This window comes from Vulpes vulpes, chromosome 2, assembly GCF_048418805.1.
Source record: "Vulpes vulpes isolate BD-2025 chromosome 2, VulVul3, whole genome shotgun sequence".
Lineage (NCBI taxonomy): Eukaryota > Metazoa > Chordata > Mammalia > Carnivora > Canidae > Vulpes > Vulpes vulpes.
This window is the reverse complement of record NC_132781.1, coordinates 142,708,827-142,736,031: the sequence shown is the minus strand read 5'-3', so window position 1 is coordinate 142,736,031 and position 27,205 is coordinate 142,708,827. Positions and strand designations below refer to the sequence as shown.

Here is a 27,205-nt window from a genome sequence, read left to right as displayed (position 1 = left end):
ATAAAGTTAAGCGTTCCTTAGAGAAAAAAGTAACCCCAAACACTGGATATATCTGAGATTATAAAATAACCACATATGGCACCACCAACAAAAAAAAAGACAGGGACTTTTTGCAACTCTGGCATACGACCAATATCAGGTTAATCATTTAGAGTCTATAATGATTACTTTTTACAGATATTGACTCTTCAGTGTTTACCTTGAACATGTTAAAATAGTATGTACATGGTTAAATACCATCTGTACTGAAATGTTCAAAACATTTGTTCCTTTTGATAAAAATGCAAATCTGGAGAACTGTTGTATCAACATATAACAGCCAATGTCTGACACGGTGAATTATCACAGCTGGAATTAAATTGTCTCTGAACAGCTGCTGGCAGTAGAGCTTTCATCAATGTTTGATTCAAATGTAGGGAAAAAATCCTACAGAATGAAACATCATGTTGTCCTTACAGATGGGGTTTGTGTTCATTATCACAAACAACACAGCAGCTAGTGCCAGACAATATCCCTTATCTAAGCCGTCTTCTTGGTGAGAGAGAGGATGGTCACTGTAAAAATGATTAATCTACGAATACCCTTAATTCTTGATTCCTCATTTTTTCTAATAATTTCTCAAAGTTAATTTCTTTCATACCACTTGCTTCCCTGTACCAAGATCATTTACAAAGCCATTATGATTTTCATCCTCTGGGGTCAAGCTAGTTCAGTTTCCTATATTTGAATGTATTTGGAAAATGAAGACTTTTTATTACGGGAACCCCAAGAGGAAATATCCCATTTGGACCAATTTCACCTGTGTGTTCTTGTTTTAAAATCTGAAATCTCACGGTTTGCCTTTTTTTTTTTTTTTTTTTTTTTTTTTTTTTAAGGAAACTGTTTTCCTCATCTAATCAAGATCAGGGTTTTTCTGAAGGGCAGGCCAATGAGCCCAGGCAACAGCCGTTAAAGTCAGTAAACGGGGAATGCAGTAGAAACAGCAACAAGATCTTTGTTCCATCTGTGCCGGGACACTGTAGACCGACCCAGGGCCCAGGTGATGCTGCCTCTGGAGTCCACCCCCCAGTTTTCCCTGCCATGCCAACCAAGCCTTGGAGCATATCCTCTCATTCATTCGTTCTATATTATATTCATTGAACACCTACTATGTGCCGGGCACTGTAACAAGCTGTGGGGATCTAACAAGAAAACAAAACACTCACTTCACGTCACTGTCACTGAAGACCCAAGAAACTATAATACTATTTTGCCACCTTATCTCCCAAACCATGGCATCTTAATGAAATTATCCCCAGAGCTAGGTGAAGTTGAAATATTTTCTATTGAAAGTCACTTCCACCCCAGCTTTAAAAATAACCACTCAGTTTGCTCAGATACCAATTTGGCTAGATGGATTTTATGTATTTTCTTACATATTTACTTTCGTTTGCATACGTATCTCTTTCCATTAAGAGACGTGTGTGAATTACTAACAGTTTGTAACAGCCTCCGGACAAGTGATAGACTTGTCAGGTCATTTTCTTTTCCAAAAGGTTTTTCTCATTTCTCCTCCAGAGTCGTTACCTTGCACCACATAAGAGAGATAAATTCGATGCTTTGCTTTTCCCTTCAAGCCTTTTAAAATGATCTAAACGACACACAAAACATGAACCGACATATGAAGATAGACACCTACCTCACTGGCTGCAAAGAAAGCATTGTTTGCCTCAGCCATGTTCATGTAATTATTGTTACTCCCAAACTGAAAGAAAACAGATTGTTTTATGTTAATATGCAGAAAGATCAAGAATCCTGGTGGTTTACTTAATACTGGAATGGGATTTGGCAAGAATGCTGGTGTCATGAGATAAAAGAGTGGTTTTCCTCAGACCAAACGTGAACTGTGACAGAGGTTTTGTGCTACATGCTGTCGGCTGCTTCTTTCAGAAAACAGAGCACAGAGTTAAGCTAACTTGATAATTCTAGAAAACGGTGTTGTTTCTCATCAAGACTGGCAACAAAGGGAGACAATTACAAACAGTTGGCCAACTGGTCACGTGTGGGTGTGGTTTGTTCAACTGGCATTTGTCAGAAGGTGGAAGGCCAAGTTCCCAAGAAAATCACCTTGACACATTTTTTAGAGCATGTTGGGATTTCATAGCGTACTTTCCAGGAACAGATGTCACAAGTGTGGGGAGGTTAAAATGTGAAATAAAGGGAATGGAATTCAATTCTCAGGACTCAAATTCTATTTTCTCGTGAATGGGGTGTGGCATGAATATAAATAAATAATGAGACTAAAGAATATTTTTTTTAAATCTCCAAACAGAGTTGAAAACGATATCTATATCCATCAGAGCTGTTGAAAACAGTGATATTTAATCTCCCAATGTAACATTAAGTGCAAAGAGGTTTAAAAAATAAGCAGGATCCAATGAACACAGCAATTTTTATTTAATTCCCTAACACAACAGCCCATTCATACCATCACAAATAAGACTGTATCAGCATTTCAGACATAAGCTCTTTACTGCTACAGACCTGTTATCAAAATGTAAAACTTGGATTTTGCCAGAAATGTATTTTCAGGTTCAGATGGTATATGTAGGCACATTTTGTTGCTTTAAACATTTTGTTATCAGTCTGGCAATATGGAAGGGCTCTGTGAGCATAATTATTTGGAGCTGTATTATTTTCACCATTTTTAAATGGTAAACGAATGCCCTTCTTGTTATAATGTGTATTGTTTCCTTCCTTCAGTGCATCAAATGACACACAGCTTTGGTCTCCAAAGGGTGAAATGTATATATCCATTCTCTAATATAAATAGAGCTAGTTAATTATTTAAAGTAAAAGGCATAACTTTCCCAAGGAGAGAGAGAGTGAGAGAAATACAGATACACAGACAAATGCAGAGAATAAACATAGACACATAGATATGGAAGACCCACATAATCCTCCTCTCAGCAAACGCAACACTCATTTCCAGGGGGCTCTCGGCCCCTGACTCTGAACCCGTAAGATTCGTGCAGAGAAGTGGGACTGACATGCTACACTTTATCATGTCAGGGATCCAAGAACTGAGCAGGATTTACACGAAAGGCTCTAAAGGCTCCGGAGTGCGGCTATGGTCTACAGAAGCAAAATCGCACCCTGTAAAACGACCCCTAAATACATACTCACACAATGAGCCCTCAGATTCATTTGGATAAACATCTTTATAAGGATTTCTGAAAGATGTATTTGTTAGCACTTGAGAAAGACCTGTATCTAGTTTCTCTGAAGGCATGTGATAGAAAAAAGACGTGTGGGGGTGGTTTCGCCAATGTACACTTATCTCTGAACTTATCAAGGTGCAAACGTGATGTATGTACAGTGTGTTGTACACCATCATACCCCACTAAAATGGTTTAAAAGTTTTTATTTTAAAAAGATTTGCATATTCATGAGAGATACACACAGAGGCAGAGACACAGGCAGAGGGAGAAGCAGGCTCCCTTCGCGGAGCCTGATGTGAGACTCGATCCCAGGATCCCGGGATCACTACCTGAGCTGAAGGCAGAGGCTCAACCACTGAGCCACCCAGGCGCTCCTAAAAATAATTTTAAAATTAAGCAAGATACATATGTGAGCAGGTGCACACGCATGGGCAAGGCCCACATACACATATTTTCTCCATTTTTCTACAATGTTCATTATATGTAAGAAAAAGCATAGGTTTCTGTCTCGGAATTTTCTGTGAATGAATGATTCTAGGATAAAAATCTCAGGTCTCCATTCCGAATGTTGTTTTTGGGTACTTATGAGAACCTGGGTCATGCTGTGCATTCCGGGCACCCACCCCACCTCCCCAAAATGCCTGGGCAGCCTGCATCCCAGCTTTAGCGTTATTTAAATGTAGGTTTTGTTGGTGAATTAGAAATCCATTTAAGGAAAGCAGCTCATTATCAGAGAGTATTTTTTTAAGATTAAACTCACTTATTATCTAATAGCACCTAAAACAACAAAGAAAAATAAAATGGCTATTAAAGTAAGGGCCTAAACAATTCAAAAAACAAATTAAGCTTAGAGTGAAATAAGAACTGGGTTAGAAATCCTCTTCTGAACAGTTAGTATGCGAATGTAATTACTGAAGAAACTACAGCTAATCAGCTGTGAATTGTATCCATTAATTAGTATTTGCCCTGGAGAAATGAGAAAAATCAGTAACAACGCTGGCACCGCAGTGCGCTGATGAGCCACGCGCCCGCCGCGCTGCATTTAGTCAAGCAGGTGGCTCCAGTGGTCCACGTAATTTGAAAAGCTCTCACCTGAAGTACCGAGCTGGAATTACAAAGCACTCCTTGCATATCTTTTGTATCTATATCGGGCCTTAATTAATGGCTTTTAATTTGGAAACACTTGGTGATCAGGCGGGAACAGTTATAAATCATTTCAAATAGAAGCCAAGGTTTCTGTGCAGTTGGGGGTAAAAATATGCCCTTCAAAGATGGCCTCAAATATTGATTTGTGTGGGGAACAAGTCTTTTCTCCTGCACAGGTGGTTGGGACTCTGGTGTAGTGTGGGAGGGGTAGCTAGATAAGATGTTGGATGTCCAGTTAAGTTTCAAATAAACAACTTTGTTTCAAGTATAAGTATGTCCCACACACTATTTGGGATATACTTATCCTTTTAAAAAGAGCTTTCTCTATTTATCTGGTTCAACTACAACTGGGTATGGTGTGTTTTTACTTGCTAACTTTGGCAGCGTGGTTAAATGGATCAGGATGAAAGGGATGCCACTTTCCATTTGATTTACCTTAGCTGGTAACGCTAGCTTAATTTAATTTGTTTTATTTTAAAATGTGACCTATGAATCCTCCTTTACTCGTTTTGTGTACGAACAGATCTGATTCTGAGAGAAAAAGTGATCCTTTGGGGCAGATCTCTAATATAATGACCTCAGAACAATTAACTTTAACTGAATTGTGTACAATTAAATTTGCTTTATGTTCTGAGAGACAGTGACATCGGTAAACACAATATATTACAAAAAATCCCCAGCTCCATGAGGGCAAAGGACTTTAATTGTGTTCACTGTTGTCTCCCCCAAAACCAACAACAATGCCGGGCATATTATGAGCACTCCAACGTTTGTTGAAGTGGGGGGAGGGGTTAAAAAGGTTGATCCCATTTGTAACTTCAGTGTCTTGTAATCACACATCTTAACTGGAACAATTTTGTCACTTTTTTTGAGATGATATCCAGAATGATAATGATAGTAATAGTTATAAACCCTGAGAAATTATTTACCTTTTCCAAGTATGACTAAATGTAATTTATTTTCCCCCAGAACAAGTTAGAAAAAAAAATCATTATTATCCCTATTTTATAGATAAACAGACTGAGGCTTCTAGGGGTTAATGCCCCATATCATAGATGTAAACATGGGAGCCTGGCATCCCACTTGCCTCATAATATGTATCACTATGTTCTGATAACCATAAAACCTTGATTATTTCACTCAGTGATCAATTCAATGCTAAGACTCTATTTTTATCAATCTGACCCAAGGCTAGAATTTCACAGGAGGTATTTCCAGGTACCTCAGACTAGGAGAATGCTTCTCAAGAAAAAGAATTTCAAGGCCCATAAGTTTGAGAAAGGCTGCAGACCACTTCCCCTCTTTGATGAGTTACAGAGCCTGCTACACTCAGTTAAATGTTCTGAGAAGTCCCGCAGCTCATTCATTCAGCAAACATTTATTTATGCACCTACTGTGTGAAAGGCACTGTGCGTGGCACTGACCACAAAATGGTAAGAAAGATGGCAAAGTTCCTATCTGGATAGAGTTTACATTTTTCTTTAAGTGGGAGATAGTAAACCTCCCTCTTACCCCTAGATTTGCCATGGGACACTTCTTTGGGTTTCCCCCACAGCAGTCTGTGGGAACACTCTGGAAAACCTTGTTCCACAGCCTTTATTGACAATGTTCCTTTATTTCCCCTGAATCCTTACCAAAGTCAGTATCCTCATTTTGCACCAAGGTAAAGTTTACACATTTGGTGATTCACCTAAATAAGAATTTCCAAATTAAGCATTTGGGTCATCTTAATTTGGCTAATTTCTAAACTGTCTAGATGGTAGCTCTCCATTGATGTTCCTTCGAAGATCCCCTAACTCGACCAATATATGGTTTTTAATGTGATTTCAGGAATTGAAACAAAGTATTTCAAAACAACCAATGAACATCGGGTGAAAGAGTTTACCTAGCGCAAACAGCATATAAAGACATTATGAAAGAAAGAGGCCAATTCCAACTGTTTCAAAGAGCTTATATATTGAGGGAATGGTCACTACGAGGCAGGGGCATTTATGAGTACCCTGGTGATGATCGGTCCTTTCCACTTTGATAGGCTCTAATAGATGTGATCCCCAAAGATATAATCCCCAAAGATATAATTATAAAGCAGAACTAAATTACTCTGCATGTCGAACTTCTGTATCTTAATAATTTCACAAAAGAACATCTTCATTGTACTTAGAGGTAGATTTGCTTTTGCTGCTTGATGAATAATTACAGCTTTGGCAAATACAATTTATGAAGGACATCAATTAAAAAGGAGCATTGCAGGATTTCTAAAAAAATTTATTAAAGACCATCGTGTTCATGGCCTGTCTAACCGTGTGAAGTGCCAAAGTAAATTAATGGAGATTGTTAATTCTAGCTTGTCCAGCAAAAGGCTTGGAAGAAAGTAGAGCAGCACAGACAAAAACCCATCTGTAATCACAAGACGAATACTTCAGCTTGATGAGTCCACACAACATCATTTTCACTGAAATTATTTTGACACTCATGTGAAGAATTGTATAGGCTTCTAATAAAGCAGCATTAACTACAAGGTATCAAACAGCTAAATGGCACAAATTTAATCCTTAAAAAAAAAGATAATCCTTCGAATTCTCTTTTCTTTTTTCCCATTAGATTTGTTAGCAGACACCATCTAATTTGATGCCTCAGTAAGGACATCTGTCAAGTTGCTTACACAAATGAACTGTGCCATCATGGATCAAGTGTGCCAAGCATGGTCACATGGTAAGAAGGCCATGCCGCAAAGTTCACACACTCTCAAAGGCTCTGCTAACTACCCCATGGAAAAGAACTTACCAGCGATAATCAAGTTTTAACCATGTTCAGCAGTGGTAATCCGTTTCAAGATATAGAGCCCAAAAGAGTGAATGCAAGCCCAGGATAGCAGATGACAATACTGGGGATACTGGGGATTCTCAGGGGTGGATCTGGAGTGCCACATCGGGAACAAAGAATGATGCTGTGAGTAAAGACAGTCTGTACCAAAGGTTATGGGTTCGACAACAGCCTGGAAACAAACTGCAAACAGTGGACTAGGATGTATAATTAGCAGAAGATACACGCACACACATACTTCTGCTAATTACGTATATACAATTATATACAGAGAGAGGATTATGTACACACATATGTATAATTATACACATATATATACATATGCGCACATATATTAACAGGTTCAAATATAAAGTAGGATTTTTTTTAAGAAAATAAACTTTCAAAAATATTATTTGCCTTTCCATATGCTAAAAACTCCTAGATAATTATCTCCCCCGTGCCAGACTCATCTATCCAACTGCCTACAGCATTTGCATTTGGATGTCAATAGGCGGCTCGATCATATGCACAAAACTGAATTCCTCAGCTTCTCCCCAGACCCGCTCCACCCACAGCCTTCCCCATCAACTTTGATTGGAGAGATGACTCACTTCCGGGTGACTCAGGCCAAAAAATCATTCTGGAATCCACTCCTCCTCCCTTCCCCCCCCCCCCCCCATCAAATCATCAAAGATTCCATTGGCTCATCTTTAGTTACGCCCCCACAGCTGATCATTTTGTCACCCAGGTCCAAGTCACCCATCCCCTCCTGGGTCACCGTGGTCACCTCCTAGCAGTCCTGCTGGCTCTACCATGCTGTCCACCAGTCTCTTCTCAGCACAGACCTGAAGAGATCCCTTGAAAACCCAGGTCATATCCCATCTCTCATCTGCATAAAACTTTCTGTGGCCTTCTATTCTCAGGGAAGAAGCCAAGACTCACAATGGCCCTGGCTTCTTCTCTGACCCTTGGCCAATGTTTCCATCCCTGCTTATCCTACCCTAACCCTGCTGGCTTCCATTGTTCCTCGAAGACCTCAGACACATTTCAACTGCAGGGCTTCCGTGCCAGCTGGTTCCTCTACCTGAACTGTCATTCTCGGCCACATCCTCAGGGCTCGCTCACTTCTCTCCTTTGGGGCCTTTACTCAGTTGTCACCTTCTGTCTACCCTATAAAATGTCTTTGCAGCCCTCTTCCTCCTCCAGCACTTTCTACTGCTCCTCCCCGTTTTGATTTTTTTCGGTAACACTTTTCCACGTAACATATTTATTGTCTTTCTCCCCCAACTAGAATGTAAATTTAATGAGGATAAGCATGTGTTACACTGTTTACATTGACGTCCCAGTGCCAAGAAGAAAGCTTGATAAATAGTAGGTGTTCAACAAATCTGTATTGAGTGAAAGAACAAATTAATTTCTGGAATGGGAAATGCTGCTATGCAGAACTGCTCTCCAAGCACAGTATACGCACTTGAACTTCAAGCCAAAAGGAGAAACCAAGCATCTATCACCACAGGTCCTAGCGTGAAGAACTACACCTCTGGGAGAGAAGTGGTAATAAGAAAGAATTCTATATGCTAATAAAATTAATATTTTAAATGTTAGGGATGCTTAGCTTGAAAAAAATGCTTTATTCTAGAAAATGCACTAACCCTTTTATACAAGATATAGAGGCCTGGGTGGGTGAGGTTGGAGTGTGAAGTAGGGGTGCCTTGTGGTTGAAAACACGCTGCAGGAACCATACTGATTCTGGCCTGTAGATGTAGAGTCCAGAGAAGAGAAAGCTGATAATCTTACATCAAGGGGGCAAGAATCTGAGTATTCAATTTGACAGCTGATTTTTTTTTTCTAATTTAAAATACTATTGTTTTTTTAAAAAAGTGTTTGCTTTATATAGACTGGGTCAGAGTTCCTCAAAGTGTGGTGCTAGGGACCAGTCATTAACCAGATGCCTGTTAAAAATGCAGATTATTTGATTCCCCAAAGTTTACTGTGTCAGAATCTCTAGGCAGTGAGGCCCTAAAAATCTGGTGTTTTTAACCAGGTTCTCAGGAACTCAAGGAGACACTAATATTTGAAAACTACCAGCCTTGTTATTTTAGACTAACATGGAGGTTTATTTTTTTTTTTTTATTTTTATTTTTATTTTTTTTAAATAAACCTTTCCATACGCCTGATGATGATCTCATTGAAATGTTGATGTCGCATGAGCTGTTTTATTTAGAGCAATAAAGCCTCGGCTCAATTATTTCCAATCTCTTCTTAACATTGTCACTTACAGGAAACTGTAAATGTCTGTGAGGTGACCATCAGCCCCTCTCCCACCCTCATGTTCTAGAAGGAAGGATGGGAGCATCTTAGGTTGGACCAATTAAGGAATGCAAGTTCCACTATTAGTTTTCTCAACAAGTTCTGTGGACCCACACAAGGAACAACAATGCCTAAACATATGGACTCTACCCAAACACGGAGGCCTTTGGATTTTCATGATCTGGACACATTTGAGTCTGTAAATTGCATAACCATCTGGACTAGTTAGAGGTGGCAAGGAAAAAAAAAACCACAACACCCTCTCAAACCCAACTGCACTTGTTTAATATCAGAAAAACAAATAAAGCAGAGGAGAGGATCCTAAGCTTCCCAAATTAAGTTTTCTTTTTAACAAAAATGGAGCAATCTTTGGGACTGGCCCAGCATCACCAGTATTCAAAGAATGAGGAAAGAAAGACCCGATATGCCTTAAACTCACACCAACAAAAATAAGCCAGTGGTAATACATATGTGGCTAAGGGGACGCATCTTTGGTGTAATTCTGGTTTCTTTCTCCTTCCCCCCAAAAGCCTTACCAACCCCGAACCCAGCGCCAATTAGATGCCAACTAATAGGATACATGTGGGGAATATACCTAACCTTTCCAAAGACAGCAAGAGGTAGAAGATACTCCTGTTGGGCTGTCAACCCAGTTAGGGTGATCAGCAAAAATCATTTCTAAACATAAGGGCCAAGTCACAGAGCAATGCTGACAAATGTTATGCACATTTGGAAGAACCACACGGGAATGGCCACTCTGAGAACAAGTCTTGAATCAAGGAAGGAGAAAGGAGGAGGGGATGTCCCTGGTGGAGGGAACAGAGTGTGCAAAGCTGCAGACCTAAGTATGCACAGGCTTCATTCAAAGAACAAAGAAGAGACCATTGTGGCTGCAGGTAGGTGCCATTACTGAGAGAGGGGGAGGTAGGCTGGGGGACATGATGGGCAGCCGGGCTCTGGAGAGCCCTGAAGAGCAAAGAGCTCCAATGGCTTCTCACTGCTATTTAGAGCACAACCCAAGTTCCTGTATGATCTGGCTGCCAGTTGCTTCTCCAAACTCCCTCCTCACTAAGTCCCAACCACATGCCCCTGACTACTCCTCACTTTCTTCTCTGGGCCTTTGTACCTACTGTCCTCCTGACCTGGCCACTCTCCCCTCTCTCCTTACTTTATGTAGGTTTCTGCTTAATGACTGGTCACATGTGGTTTCCTCTGGCCCTAGGACAATGGGTGGTCTGTGGTATGGAGGTACTCAGTAAATATTTGTTGAATGTGTGAGTGAAGGAAGGAACCAGAGAGATCCGAGTTCAAATTCCAGTTCTGTTACTTATAAGCTGGATATGATCCGGTAAGTTGCTGCATGTTACCACTCTGAATTTCTGTGTTTTTTTTTTTTATTTTTTATTTCTGAGGACAGGAGAATAGAGCTCTGGGGGACTGGGCTGTGTAAAAAGTGAGATGACACAGTCCTTCCCCCTCGACCCACAAACGGTCTTCTATGGAAGAGGCACTTGGTAAATGTCATAAAGTTTGAGAGTGAGGAGCCTGGAAAGCTAGGAATTTGATAATCTCAGAAAAATAAATGGGTCACGGAAGTATTTTGTGTAGTATTTATTAAGTGCCTATAATACAAAAGAGATAATGATGGATACTGGTAAAAAAAAATATGTAAGACGCAGACTCCACATGACAGGTGCTACTGTGTATGGAAATATGCAAAGCATTCCCCATGAAAAGTCAGCAGAAGATTTCAGAGAAGAGGAGCCATTTGAGTGGGGCCTTGGAGGATATGTAGGAGCTTGCCTGTGAGACAAGACCATCGTGGTAAAGAAAACTACTTGGGCAAAGGCCTAATGTCATAGAAGTGGGCTGGCCAACCACAAGATGGGGAGCCAAGCCTTCTTGGCAGAGAAGGCAGAAGGAGGTTGAAACAGGAGCCAGCAAGTAGAGTATACTTTGGAGAGTTTTGGCTCGAACATGCTGTAGGGATAAAAGGAGACTCACACATGTTTGTCGGGGGAGGGAAGGCCAAACACAAAAGTGAGGGAAGGTCAGCTAACAATAAGCAGAAGATAAGACTCAGAGTATAACTTCCAGAAAGTAAGACTAATGTCTGTTCTGTGTGTTTTCTATTGTTTCCGGCAAACTGTAGGCATCTTTTATATCATGACAACAACTTGTAAAACAGATATGCTCGGTCTCTTCTGGTTTCTTGAAAAATCACTGAAATGATAGCTAAGAGGAGTTATTACTCTGGATGGGAAAGGTGGCCACTTCTTTGGTGTCAGCATGAGAACCAGAAAGACCCTGGCCCCCAAAGTTTCAACAGTCACATACAGATTTCTAGGACCAGTAGCACATCACCGGGGTTTAGAAAGGGTTGGGTCTCATGGTAAGTTCTTTTTTTTTTTTTTTTTAAGATTTTATTTATTTATTCATGACAGACACACACACACACACACACACACACACACACACAGAGGCAGAGACACAGGCAGAGGGAGAAGCAGGCTCCATGCTTGCAGGGAGCCCGATGTGGAACTTGATCCCAGGTCTCTAGGATCACACCCCAAGCCGAAGGCAGCGCTAAACTGCTGAGCCACCGGGGCTGCCCCGTAAGTTCTAATATCCCTGGGAGGAATAACAACTTAGCTCTCCCTCGTCATGGGCACTTTGGTGTGAATTCGTTTATAGGAAATAGATCCACTGATGTGCACAGTGGGTATCATCTGCAAGGATGGTCAGGAAGTGCCTTGGAAAAGTCTTTCTTGGCACCACCTGCCCCTGCCCCTACCCCTCCTCCCCACCCCGCCAGCTGCATTGAGTTCCCCTGCACCAAGCAACAAGGCAGTCTACGCATCACTCTGCACTATGCTCAAGTGATCTACTTCCATATCCATCTCCCTTGAGGGCAGAGGCTGTAAAAGTCTCATTGGCCACTGCAGCACCATAGCCAGGCACATAGTAGGTACTCAACTGATGAGGCAGTGCTTCGGGGGCAAGATCGGGGGTACTTCCGATTGGCAGCTTAAGTGGGTTTCAAAATGTGTAACTAAGCCAGTTATTTTTCTGTACACGTGATACAGTTCACATTGAATTCAGGTGAACCACTGTTACGGTTTGCCAAAGTACCACCAAGTCTTAAAACAAAACAGAAAGGGAAAATCAGAGAAGATAAAATCAAGAGTTATTTTCCTCCTACTTCCAGACTCTGTGGTTCACGCTGCAAATGACTAAGGACCTCAGAGACTTTCCACTGAAAACAAACTTTAAGGTCTCTAATGATGTGACCTATTTATACCGAATACCCTTAGTAAGTCTCCTGGGCTGCACTCCTTGCACACCATATGAAATTTCAAATGTAAAAAAGGAACAACAAATGAAGCCAAATACCCCTCAGTTTTTTTAAATGAAAATGTTTTAACCAATTACAGCATTTCTTGAGTTCAATAACTAAACTCTACTGACCAATGGTAAAACACACACTCTCTAATTTCAATTTGTCCCGTAATTATGATTTATCATGAATTCTCTTTTTTTTTAAATCATGAATTCTTTCAAAACATCCATGACTTTATAATGGGTCTTCTGTTCCTTGATCTCTAAAGTATAAAATGTGTGCTCTTAAAGTATATCGTGTTCAGGTGCCTATAACAAATATGCTAATACAGACATGCAGATAAAGCCATAGATGTGGATATGCAGATAGAAGCAGAGGTATGCAGATCACAGACTCTCAACCACAAGCAATTTTGCCCCTCGAGGGACATTTGATAATGCCTGAAGAGAGTTTTTACTGTCATGACTAGAAGGTGCTTCTGGCATCTGGTGGGTAAAAGCCAGGGATGTTGCTACACATCCTACCATGCACACGGCAGCTCTCACAATAAAGAATTAACCTGTCCAAAACGTCAACAGTACCAAGACTGAGAAACCCTGATATAGATCAATCTGTACATTAAGCATAAACAAAAGATATTCCAAGTATTTTAAAAATAAATATTACAGGATTATTGTTTCTGCACTATCCAAACACCATCAGTGGTCTTTCTTCAAGAGGGCATTATGCTGACTTTGGATAGATCTACTTACAAGATTACTGCCTGCCATCAAGGATCACTTAAATGTGTTTCAAATATGTATCAACTAGTTGGTTGTCAGCTAGGAAGCTTTTCCATGTACATAAATACTCAGTTGCTTTTTGTTGTTGTTCCTGTTGCAAATAAATCAAGAAGTAGAAAGAGTGTAACATGTTATTCTAAGGCAAGCATTTAAAAAAGAGTAACAGGGCAGCTCCGGTGGCGCAGCAGTTTAGTGCCGCCTGCAGCCTGGGGTGTGATCCTGGAGACCCCGGATGGAGTCCCGCATGGGGCTTCCTGCATGGGGCCTGCTTCTCCCTCTGCCTGTGTCTCTGCCTCTCTCTCGCTCTCTCTGAATGAATAAATAAATAAATCTTGAAAAATAAAAATTAAAAAAAAATAAAAAAGAGTAACAAAACCATATATCCTTCCTGAAGAATTGTGAGTTCATGTGTTTGTTTTCCAGTCTCAATCATATTTGATAAACCAAATGCTGCAAGCCTACATAATTCAAAAACCATCAGTGATAAGAAGACCTCAAACAGATGTAATATACAATCATTTTAATGATTCGTATCTATTAACTCGCATCTATTATTTCCAAAAGTTTAAGGAAAAGTCTCAACTACTTGTTAAGAATGAGAATATAAGAAACTACTGGCACTGTCCTGGCTACTGATGCACGGCTGGGCTAGAGTTTTATAGCATGGTGGCAGAGAGCTTTTGCTCATACTGCAGGAAAATCTCGATTACATACATCTTTCTATGATTTTATGATTGCCCGAATTCTGTGGGGACAACTTTTACTAGATGGGTAATCATACAGCTTTCATTGGTTTTCTGTATCCTACCTGCTATGTTTGTTTTTTTTTAATCTAAAATCTTTAACTAGGAGAGGGCTCACACAAGACTCTAAATCCCACTTCTGATAAGGTCTTGGGGCAGGAGGGAGGAAAATTTTCATTCCTTCTAACCAGCTATTCCAAAATCTGTAATTTAAGATTTCATAATGTGTTTACTTTAAAAAGAGAGGGTTTTTCCCCCTAGACCTATATTTTTAATTAGAGTATGAGGCTAATGGTTTCTTAAACATAACCATAAAAAAAAAAAAAAAAAAAAAAAAAAAAACCTTCAAAGTGGTGGCTGTTGGCTTTCATCTTGAAGACAAATAACGGAACTCAGTCAAGATGTCAATGTCAATCTGGTGTATAGCTCAAGCTTATTTTAGCATTTTATATAAAATAATCATGAATTTAAGTATTCCTAAATAAAGGAGGCATTTTATTCTTAGAAGCCCACAAAGTCGCTGTATACTAATACAGTCAAGATTACCTTAACATTTCCTTGCATGAATTTAAAGAGATGTGATTATACAGCAATTTGTAAGCAGCTCTTCTTAAAACATATATCAAATTTTACGCACTTCAGCAAAATCTCAATTCTATTCCAGTGGAGTGACTCAACGATATGAAGGAAAAATTGTATGAAGCTGTAAATGCAAAAGTGACCAAAAATGAGGGAAAACAGATGCAAAAAATTCTTAAAACCATCATAAAAGGATATTAGTGAGGCTGCTTTTTAAGCTAAAGACAGTTTATGAATACTTTCTAAAAAATTGCCCCACCCTCTTGATACACTCCAGTTAAAATGCAATGTATCTGGGGAGGAAATTTTTGCTTAGGAACTTTACTACAAAAGGACAAACCCTTTAGCTTTAAAATAAAATGTTAGCGCCTTTTTATAGTGACTCGTCTACAAAGTGCACACATTACCAACCTGTACTGACTCCATTTATTCCTAGAAAGAGATTTTTTTTCCTTATTGCTACTAGTGGAAGAATATATATGGCACAAAGGAAAAATTGCTACACATTTCCCAGTGCTGGTTAATAACTGAGGGAAAAAGTAAGATCCATCTATAAAACCTATCTATAAATTTCTTCGGCCTTCATAAAAATGTTAGAGGTATGATCTTTTTTTTTTAAAGAACTGCAGCTGCTTTCATATCAAGATTAATATTGAAAACAAACCCTGTATAATAGGGCCCCCTGGGATAAGTAACAGATTCCATGAGGGGTGTCCATCTGCTACTGGCCATAAGCTATTCCCTTCCCCATCGGGCTGTGGAAACACTCCATACCAAAAATAAGCGCTCACAGAAAGACCATGCCCTGAAAAGCCATGCTTATTGCCCAAACTGTTTCACTCTTAGGTTTTAATAACTTTCATAAGGTGATAAAGAGATGAAGCTGAATATCCTAATGAACAACTGGGAGGGGAGGAAGTACATACAGAAGAAAATTCAATGTAAAAGATCAGATTTCCCCAACGGGAAAATAAACCCTCCGGATAACAGGAAATATATTAAGTCAAAGTTCTTGACTCTGGCAATGACCAGAAGAGAAGAGCAGATCAAATACAGAGGGTTCATCTCGTTCCAGCCTCAAATAATTACAAATTTGCCTCGTATACCTTGTGAAAATGAGGAAATCTTCACGTGCCTATGCATCTCTTGCTGGGCAAAGTTGATTTATTTTATTTTATTTTATTTTTATTTTATTTATTTTTTATTTTTTTTCAAAGTTGATTTTAAAGTGGCTTCCTCTACTGGTCAGGGCATTTTTGAAAACAAGAAAAGTGACTTAACCAAAGAGACAAGATTCCATTTCTACTGGCAGAACCCGAAGTTCATGCTTTATGTGGTCACCTGGAACTCTATAAAGCGTCACTCTGACAAATATTGACCAAGGAATCCTCATCCTGCTCTTGAGAAATGTGATTAATGAAAGGTTCAGATAATAACAGGGACCTTCACTAAGTAGCAGTAGTTCTGAAGTGGAAAATGTATCTTTGACATGAAACACAACGTAATAGATTTTAAATGGAGCCTAACTTTCATCAAATCTTATGGACTCCAGGAATCTGCAGAGAAACTTCACATACTAGGCGAGGTCTTTCTAAGAGTTTAACTGCGTCAAATATAAACATTCTAGAAAGGTTGGATGTCTCAAATTTATTGATTTTATTTTAAACAGTTCTGAAGTGGTTTTAATGACATCAGAAAATGGGCATGATATAAACACCATGATTCAAAACCACACGCAGCATGATATAATTTTTCTTCTTTTATTTTTGTACGCCTTCTAAAATTAGTACCTACTAGTTCTGTAATCAGAAAAACACATTTACAATGGAACTGCACAGGATTTCCCTAATCCCTATCAGCCTAAAGCATGTAAGTAAATAAAAATCCTGAAAAATAAAAAAAAACAGCAATGATCATTTTCTACTATTCATTCAGTTATACTCACTCTAACAACAAATTCCGATAATATCTACATTGCCAGGCAGCCTGCTGAAGTATTAAATATACGATATGAGCCAAAAAAAAGTCCCTGTCTTCATGGAGCACATAGCCCTGAGCAGGGAAATAAGAGAGTAATCAAATGATTATAGAAATATATGGTGAGGGGCACCCTGAGTAGCTCAGTCGGTTAAACATCCAACTCTTGATTTTGGCTCAGATCATGATCTTGTGGGTTTTGAGACTGAGCCCTGTGCTGTGTGTGGACTTTGCTTAAGATTTTCTTTCTGCCCTTCCCCACCCCTCTCTCTCCTTCTCTCAAAATGAATGAATGAAAGAAACAAAGAAAGATGTGGTGAAATGTCACCTGTGAAGTTTGCCATGAAGAAAGACATAGGGTGCAGAATGGATTAGAATAGGTGCTGGTAACACAGCTAGGAAAATAAGCCAATGGACCAGATGAGAGATGATGGCAGCCTGAACTAAGGAGATAATGGCAGGGGTAGGTGGCAAGGAGAAAATTAAGGAGTGAATAGAGTCCCAGGATTTTGACCCTAGACTTGAAGAATTGAGAGGGAAGAGCAAATAGGGGCTATCAAGGAAGACGGCTAGATTTGGAGCTTGCAAAACTTGATACAAGGCAATGCCATTCATTGTCTTGGGGGAAAGGGGCTGAATCATGGGCCCATTTTAAATGTGTTGGGATTGAGGCACCAAGAGATGCCTGTAGTTTCAGGGAAAGGTGTAGAGTAGAGATTATGTGTGTGTGTGTGTGTGTGTGTGTGTGTGTGTGTGTGTGTGTGTGAGAGAGAGAGAGAGAGAGAGAGAGAGAGAGATGTGCAGATGTTCAATGAAGCCAGGAACATGAATGAGATGAAGGAGAGAGACCCTACAGGGTGGGGCCAGTGGAGGCCAAAGGCAGAGCCCGGAGGAACTGGAGTGTTAAATAACCTGGATGTAGATCCAGTAAAGGAGCTTGTTAAAGTGACAAGGATTGTAGAAGCAGCTTAGAGAGGGCAGTACTCCTCATGTCAGGAGAAGACTCCAGGAAGAAGATGGGGATGAATGATGTTAAATATTGAGACACTCGAAGTACGAGGAGGCTGAAGTGCATCTGTTCGTGTTAGTGACACCAAGACACTTCTCCATTCACACAAAGCCCAGAACCGAAACCAATCAGAGAGGGACAGGACTCTAGGCCCTCAAGGAGTACTGAAAGACAGACAGACAGACTTGCAACATAGAATCATATCCAAAAAACCTCAGATACTGAACTCCAGGTTTGTTGGGAGAAGAGAAAAGTGGAGGAGCAAAAAGGCATTCTGTGGCTAGGGACAAATGACACATACAGGTGGCCCCTGAACAATATGGGGGCTTAGGGGCAGTGGCCTCCATGCTGTCAAAAATCCATGTATAACTTTAATTCCCCCAAAAGTTTAACTACTGACAGCTTACTGTTGACCAGAAGGCTTACTGACAACATAAGCACATATTTGCATGTCACAACTAGGTATTACATATTCTTACAACACACAGCAAGCTAGAGAAAGAAAATGTTACTAGGAAAATCATAAGGAAGAGAAAATACATTTATTTACCCAGAACATCCACATATACGTGGACCCATGAAATTCAAACTTGCATTGTTTCAGGGTCAACTGTATAAACAAAATGTGAATACCCATCTTGAGTTCCTGTTGATTATGGAAGAAAAGATAGTAAGCAATTACGGCCCTTCGCGTATAAATTATCCCACAATAAATAAACAAAAGTTGAAAAATGTCTGTAAAGGAAGCTTCCTTAGAACAAATGGACGAAAAGATTTTCTTAACGCAGAGATGTACCTTTTGGGATTAGTGAAATGGCCTCACTCGCCTATGAACTGTGAGTGCTAAATGTTCCAGAAACTGGTTGGTTTCTGGTGGTAGTAAGCACAGGGCCCCACAGTGGTCACACCTCTACCTTATATCCCTCCCTCCTTCCCCAATGCCTGAAACATCAGGGGCCATTGAAGCAGCTGAGTTACAGATCACAAAAAAAGAAAAAGAAAAGGACATCCCCTTCATCATGAATGGTGCAAAAGAGAGTAAAACCAGCCTTCCCAGTACCCTTTCACTGGTAGGAAAAGGGCATATATACTAAAAGGTATTACAGGTAGACTCCAACCTCAAGACTGAATTCTAATCTAGGGACAATTCAAAATTAAACACCCATGTACTGAAAAAGAAATCTCTCTTCTCCAGTTTTACTGACACCCACACTTTAAGTATGAGGAACTTCCAGATGTGTTCAGAGAAAAACGATAACCACCAGAAGAAACAGGATTAAAAGCACGTTCTCTGTCTTTGGGACACCTGTAAGCTAGAAACTGCCACTGTCAGGTGTCTTCTCAATATTGTTTTAAAAACAAGAGGGTCAGACTAGCTTTTATAGTTCAAGTTAAGGCAGGAAATAGTAACTGGACATTTGAGGAAATTTCTCATAAAATCTGAAACCATTCCTCACAAAGCAATTTGGTTTTGGTGAATGTTGATGTCGGGGCTCTTTTAAACTGTCTGGGAAGCAAAGTGAATTCTTACAAGTCTACAATTTTTAGAACCAAAGACTTAATGGCTAAGAAAATACGGAAATAAATTCTCAAAGGAAAAAGAAAAACTTGATGATTAACGGAGAAAAGTGAATTCCACCCTCCCCATTCTGATGTCAGCTCTATCTAGTAAGCAGAAGATAAACTTCCACGTCCCCAGACTTGAGCAACTAACTAAACTTTCTCTATTGTGGCCTCCTGGGATATATTTTCTGCCTAGAACATACCCCCACCTACTCCCCATCTGAAATGCTTCTTCCCACCCCCATTCCTACACACCCATGCCCACAGCTAAGGGCCTCCTGTCGAAATTCCTTTCATTCATCCCGGTGCAGAGCAAACACCTCCTCAGGCAGACACCCTTCTCAGCTCAGGCCACCAGGGTTGCTGTCTCCTTCTTTCGCATCTTCAAAGCCCTTCCTTCCTATCTCTTTTATGGCACTCAGCATGTGCTGATAATACGGAATTCCTCCTATGCTTCACCCCACCACCCACATCCCCCACCACACTGGAAGCTTCTTAAGGGCAAGGACCATGTTGTCCCACAGAACTCTTTTTGCAGGACTAACTATCCACAGAAGGGCCACAGTTAAGTGTTTGGATTTATCTTTTCATTCTCCATGAACTTTTTTTTTTATAAGTGTTAGAGGAAATACCAGCTGAAGACAAAAAAAAATGAAGGTCATGAAAGTAAAACATAACAAGGAAAAGGGATTCAAGTCTTAACATTATATTATCTGGATTCCAGGAAATAGACCCCCCCTTTCAATGGTCGGCAAATCTACAACAATTGACTCATTTATTCAACAAAGGTGTACTGAGCTTTCATTATGGAATATATAAATAGATACACACACATATATGTACACACAAAGGATTAAAATAAGCCTTGGAGACATGAGCACCAATAATATGTATGTCCCAACAGGCATGATCTATCTCTTTATTATTAGGTTTCTGATCTCAGCAGAGCCCCTATGAGCACTCAGCAATCCCTAGTAACTCTTCCTATTCATTTCCTAGTACAGCTCTACCAAACCTCCCCTCCGTCCCCTCCCCTCTTTCCTCCAGCATTCTCTCCCATCCTCCTCTAAAGAACTTAGCTCCTTACTGAGAAATACAAAGGCCATCAGTTGAATTATTCACCTGTCACCCCAAAATCAGCACCTTAAATCATCCTTTTCCTTCCCTTTGCCAAGAAAAACATGTTCTTCCAACCGCTACTCTAAATCCCACCTCCATCTACATGTGCTCCATCAATTCACCTCTTTCTCAGCCCACTGCTTTCTCCCTCAACTTACAGAAATGTTCCAACCCTGTTCATTCTGGGAATGGGGGGAAGTGGGGGAAAAACACTGAGACCAGTGAGTCCCTCCGAAATTAGTATCACCTCCATCTCCCATCCCTACTCACTGGCTCCATTCTCCCACCTTGAGCTTTCATTCACCCCCTAACCCTCTTGCAATCAGTCTTCTGTTTAATGAACCGCTGTCGTTAAGTCCACTGCGGACTCCTAATTACCAAATCCCATTGACACTTCCCCACAGTGTCCCAGTCTCAGATGATCACGTTTCCTCCTCTGACACTTTCAACCATTCCTTTTTACAAAAAGAGTATTTTCACTTGGAAACAGTTACTCTCAGACAGTTTTCTTATCCCCCTGAAGACTTCTCAGTTTCTTCTTCACACATGCTCTGATAATTCATCACGTCCGATGTGTCAACCACCACTAGCTCTCCAGTCTAAATAGCAGTCATTGCACTGAGTTACAATTTTCCAGCTCCTTCTGCATTATCACCATGCGTGTCTTACCAACAAGTCCAAGTCAAGAGACCCAACTCAGCTTTTCTTTATCAATCCTCTGCTTTTCTGTATCAGTTGCAGACAAGTTCCCCTCAAAGAACCCCACCACTCACTATCAGTTATATTTTCTACCCAAAATATGATCCTTTCTCTCAACTTCCATGAAAGGTCATTCAGCTACTCATCTGGCCAGCTACACACACATACACACACCTTTCACATTGTTCTTCTAATGGTATTGCCAATCCCAGGCAGCCCTTGAATTCCAGTTCAGATTTGATTCCCTCTAATCCATGTCTGGAGTTAACCTTTCTTTCCATTTATCTTCCAAATAACCTTTTTATTACATTGTAAAACCAAATGGATAATACTGAATAGTATGGCTAACAGAAAAAGCATTTCTCACCCCCACCTTATACACCATTCAATATTTTCGCATAATGCTTTCTCATCTTTTTCTGTCTTTCCTCTCTATGGTGTAGTTTTTAAAATAAAAATTGGGACCAAAGTGGATATTTAGTACTTTCTAAGCTGAAAGATATTCCTCAACCATTTTCCTCACTGTTACCTTCTAAGATGTGATTTTTAATAGCCACATGGTGTGCCAAGGCATGGGCATGGCATAATTCACATCATTGGTGCTCAGTAGGGTTAGCCTTTCAGAATGGAAATCTCATCACACGTGTCCTTGTGGGGCTTAAAGTCCTTCAAATGCTGCCCACAGCTTACTGATCACAAGCTCTTCCTCAGTAGGGCAAAAAGGTCATTCACAAATGGACCTCACCTTATCTATACAGGCTCATTCCCTACCTTTCCCCTCCCCTGCTGTCAACCTCACCTCCTCTACTCCCATGATCCTTCATTTCTCCTAGAAGTGCTCTCTCCTCCTACTATCCAATTGTGACAGGTCTTGCTGTCAAGAGGCCTGGGCTGCCTTTCACACTGAGTAAGACTGTTTGTCCTTTTCCCTTATTAGTCTGTGAGCCACTCTGTGAGACACATTGTCTTCTCTCATAGCTCAGGACTCCTAGCACCCCCTCAAATTTGTGTTAAGTAAATGGGGACAATGGTGTTCATTTGGGTGTGTCACCAGTACAGAACTTACTATGCAATGCTTAATATAACAAGAGCTCAAATTTGTTGAATTCAAGTATGTGCCATGTGCCAAGTTGTCTGAGCTTCAGAGGTGCCATCTTACATGCATTTGGATAATTATCAGCCTGACCTACTCGACCTCCCCATGGGCTGGAAATGTCTCAAGGCAACTACTTCCCTCTCAGTTCACTATCTGAGTATTGGACATACTCGTTGGAACCTGGTAGGTTCTAAATAAATGTTTCCTGCATCCGTGAGCAAATGACCCTGCTAGGTCATTAACAGTGTAATAGTGTAATCTTCATCCTTAAAGAGTGGAAACTGAAGCACAAACACTGTGGTTGGGGTTTCACATCAAAAATCAGACGATGCGTCAGTATGGTTTCAACATCCCCTAGCAACTTTTCTGAATGTTTCTTGTCTCTCATGAAAGAAGACACCCACGGCCATATGCCAGGCTGTGCTCAGGGCTGTACGCCGCGTCGCCAGGAGCAATAGGAAGTTCGGCTTTTGAAGGACTCCCATCTGAACAGCTCAGCTAGGCCCCCTTGACATGACAAAGGCTGACCTTGAAAAAGACTCCCTCAGTTGTTCCCGGCTTTATACATTAGATCCATTTCTCAAAATGGATCTGCACAGTGGATTTTGGTGTCAAATTATTTTGGCAATATTGTGGAGATTGTTTAATGGAGCTACTGACGCCAGTCACTTTTAAAACTACCAAAAAAATTCCTTAGCTTTCCTTTTATGTAGAACATTCCCGAGAAGCTGCGTTTTCAATATACTGTCTCTGGGACCTAAGACAGATGGCCAATCAAAACCAAGTCCCTCTTCCCCTTTCCAACTGAGTCGGGGCTCCCAACATTACCAGGTGTTATCGGATATGACAAGAAAAATAAAAGGCCGTATCTTTGCTTCTGATTTGCAGAATGATGAAAAGCGTCTTCATTTTTTTTTTCCTCAAGAGTGGAGTCTTTCAACTCTCAATTTTGTTTTCATGAGAGGCACAAGGTAGATCAGAAAACCTAACTGAAAAAAAAAGTTCACCCCAGCTTTCGTTCTGAGAACAGTCAGATCAAAAGAATTTTTCTGAAGGCAAAACAGGTGGGTTTTTCCCCTTTATACTTAGAAGTGAAACAAATATGTACTTTGTACTTTCACTGAACACAGAACAAGTGGACAGAACCTAGCTTCTCCAGGCTTCGTTAAATAATCACATCTGCAAAGGACTCCTGTCTTGCAAAGGAAAAGGGGACTTATGCCGGTGACTTATCACTGGGCCAAAGGGAACAGGAATTCGGAAGCAGAATTGCAAACAACTTGTGCAGAATAAAGTGCAAGGGAGAAATAAATGTAAGGAAATGTCAAGAAATATTTAACCTTGGGCACCCCCCACTCAGCCACATACACACACATACATGCACATTGACCCGCTTCCTCTCAGAACCAGCTCTTTGGAATAGTGAGAACTATGGTTTTTACTTAGGTTCAGCATATCCATAAATTGGGCCATAAAATAAAAGTAGTAATGGTGAGTTCCCAGGAGAGGTTAAAAAATAAATGTATAAATAAATGACAGGGTGATGAAAAGCAATAAAGCACTTTTTATACCAAATCTCATCTGAAGAGAATTACTTACTGGCAGGAATAAAGAGAGACAATTGGTTATAAATGTTTGACAACCCAAAATACTGTCTTTGTCCTTCTCGACCCCACTGTGTCTCCCCAGGAAATGTCCTCAATGTTTTATTTTCACCTCAGTCTGTCTCGCAGAATCTTCTTTAACAACTGTGCCTTGTTTGCCTTCTCCAAACATCCAGTGCCTTTGCTTCTACCTCTTGAGCCCCCACCATTCCATTCCTACAAAGTACCCCCCACGCACAATTTATTTGGAAGAAAGGGAGTAGATTATTTCCTGAACTCCCATCCATTAAAGTGCCTAATTACCCACACAGCTCTTGTCACTGCCACACTCTTATGTTCAATGTCAGGACTACAGATGCTTTTCGAGTGTTCCGAACTCTCCCTGCAGATACGTGCTCTTTAAATGTTTATCTTCACCAACATTGAAAAGCTTGAATTTTATATCTTAGGAGAGCAGGCCGTTTCTGACTGATCATCCAAAACTCCCCCTCGTAACCTTTCCACCCATAAGTTTAGGAATAATTTTACAACCTCTTCTTCCAACTCCCAAAAAGAATTCTCCCATCCTGGCAAACAAATCTGCTTGTCATTTGTGGCTGCAGCTCATTGTTTTCTTTTCTTTCTTTCTTTTTTTTTTTAAGATTTTATTTATTTATTCATGAGAGGCACAGAGAGAGAGAGAGAGAGAGAGAGGCAGAGACACAGGCAGAGGGAGAAGCAGGCTCCATGCAGGGAGCCTGACATGGGACTCGATCCCAAGTCTCCGGGATCACACCCTGGGCTGAAGGTGGCGCTAAACCGCTGAGCCACTCCAGCTGCCCAGTTCATTGTTTTCTGAAAGCCAGGCTCCTCTTTCCGTTGGGTAGCATGACTGGCAAACCCCTTGCACTGTGGTGAGGCCATGCAACCAGCGCTCAGGCATGCTCCTCCTGCCACTGCAGCGTGAGCAGAATGGATGGGCATCACTTCTGGGCCAAAGGAGTTGAGAAGTGAGGGTCGCTTTCTCAAGTCTTATCCCAGCTGGCTACTGGCACTTAAAAGGGAGAGAGCAGTCTCCATTGGCTTAGGTTCACTGCTAACCAGATGACCCCTGAACTGTACAGGTGAACAAGAAATGCACCTCATTTCTACTATGTGCACCTCATTTCACATTTGGGGCCTACTTGTTAGACCCATTAGGCTATTCTCCCTGGGCGACCGTCTCCTGTTTACTCACACTGCTCATACTTCTGAGGCCATCTCAATGGTTCTACATTACTTAGATCATCCTGTGTCTTTCATATCCTTCAAATCGCTGACCAAGTTCATCCCTCTAACAAAAACTTCCACCAAAAATCATCCTCTGGACATATAGATTGTTTACTTTAGCACTCACTTGCATCTGGTTGCATCAGTCTTTCAATCCCCGCCCCCCTCAGTAAATATTTTTTCAGAACTTAACATCAGATAATCAAAGTTTTTGCCAACCTGCTCATAGGATTCTGGAAGGGGAAGAAGGTTTTTTTAGTTTGCCTGGTTTCTTGTGACAAGTCATCCACCTGTGTCACATGCCAGTGGGTACAAGAGTTTATGTCAATTGGCCAACAAGGGTTTAATTAGCTTATGTATGACAACACACACACACCCCCTTAGTACCTTCCAAGGAGGGGTGGTTAATAAATCCTCCATGAAGGACTCCTAAAAATAGGAATAGTGCCTGCTGTGGTGGCAAAGGGCATGGGTTTGCAGTCCAGGGGATGGGAGTTCAAATCCCACCCACCAGCTGGGGTAATAGGAGCTCTCCACAAGTTCCTTAAATCCTCTGAGCTCCCACTTCTTCATCTAAACAAGGGAGTAATACTGACATTGGCTTTGCAAGACTGTTCTCCATCAGCTGATGAGAGATGTAACCCCTTGTACCTTGAAGATATCAGAATACCAGCTCCCAAAGAAAGAGTCAAGAGTCCCAAAAGTGCTTTTTGGAAACAGAGAAGATCTTCCTATTCCTCGAAATGTAATTCCCTGATGCCTTACTTCCCTTCAAAATTCACTAGAGATGAATCTGAAAAGTAGATTCTTTGGAGAGGTGGAGAATAGTCATATGACTTTTCACTAATAATTATCAAATAATTTGGCAGTGAAAGGAAAACTAGGTCCCAGATTTAGCGTTCTGAGTCAGCCTTTCCAGATCTTACTAGCTCTGAAACATCAAAGAGACCATAGGAACAGCAACATTCTTTGGCAAATTTCAGGACACCGTACCCTGACCTTAATCCAGTGAGGGATGTACTATTGTCTCCTCTGGTTGCAGATGCAGCTGATTCTCAGAGAAGTTTAGTATCTTGTTCAAAAGTCACACAGTACATGCACATGTGGTGGACACAGGATTTGAAGGGAGTCGTTACCAGATGGTGTGCTCTTAACAACCACCGCAGTGTTTATATACACCCCTGCCCTTCCAGAGCCCAGCTGGCACATACATAATCTCCAAATTCTTGCAGAAAGGCACTGGATCCTAAAATTTCCCCCCAAAGTCATCTAGAAATCCACCGAATTATCATGCGGGGGTGGGGGAAGGCAGAAGATTATCCACAAATCCTTATTTCAGTATCGTGAAACTCAAGGACCCCATTTGCTTCCATTTATTCTCAGTCAAGTCAATCTGAGAAAGTTTGACAATAACCCCCACCCCATCATCGACAATGATCAAATACTACCATTGTGAACCACAGGCTGGTGAAAAGAGGCGCTCTATCCAGTTTTACCAAATGCTATTCACAAAAAGAGTATCAAATTCTACCTGTGAGTTTTTTTCTCATTCTCTTTAACTAAAGACTTAAAAGCCTACATAAAATAGTAACTGGGAGCTTAAAAAAACATGGAAAATACCATATAATCAAGATTGTTTAAATGTATAAAACTGTCAAGTAGATTATCCTTTATGCAATTCAAATGAGCCTTTGGGAAACAGAATTAACTGAGGGCAAACAAGAGCTTAACTTTAAAAGACAAAGAGTTGGCTTATATCAAGTTGACACTTCCAGATAAGATACTGCATTATACCAGGTTATACTTGCAATAATAATTTTTGATTGGCATATCATTTGCCACTAACTACTGCTTGGCTTCCACCGAGCACACGCAACATACTATAAACTGTTTTGAAAGATGTCTTTGTATTGTGCAATATTTACAGGGTGTGTTATTTTATAAATGCTCAAGTTGGCATGAGTAAAAAAAAAAAAAGACATTAA

At 40.6% G+C, this 27,205-nt stretch overlaps 1 protein-coding gene across 6 annotated transcripts in view; it reads right to left on the bottom strand.

Annotated features, from left to right (window-relative positions):
- TOX3 (TOX high mobility group box family member 3) overlaps positions 1–27,205 on the bottom strand; it is a 105,381-nt gene that overhangs the window by 27,330 nt on the left and 50,846 nt on the right. For all 6 annotated transcript variants that reach the window (XM_026011746.2, XM_072750247.1, XM_072750244.1 and 3 more), the window contains exon 2: positions 1,679–1,744. In XM_026011746.2, the coding sequence (XP_025867531.1) occupies positions 1,679–1,723 (45 nt within the window). In that variant the 5' untranslated portion in view covers positions 1,724–1,744. The remainder of the gene's footprint in view (positions 1–1,678; positions 1,745–27,205) is intronic.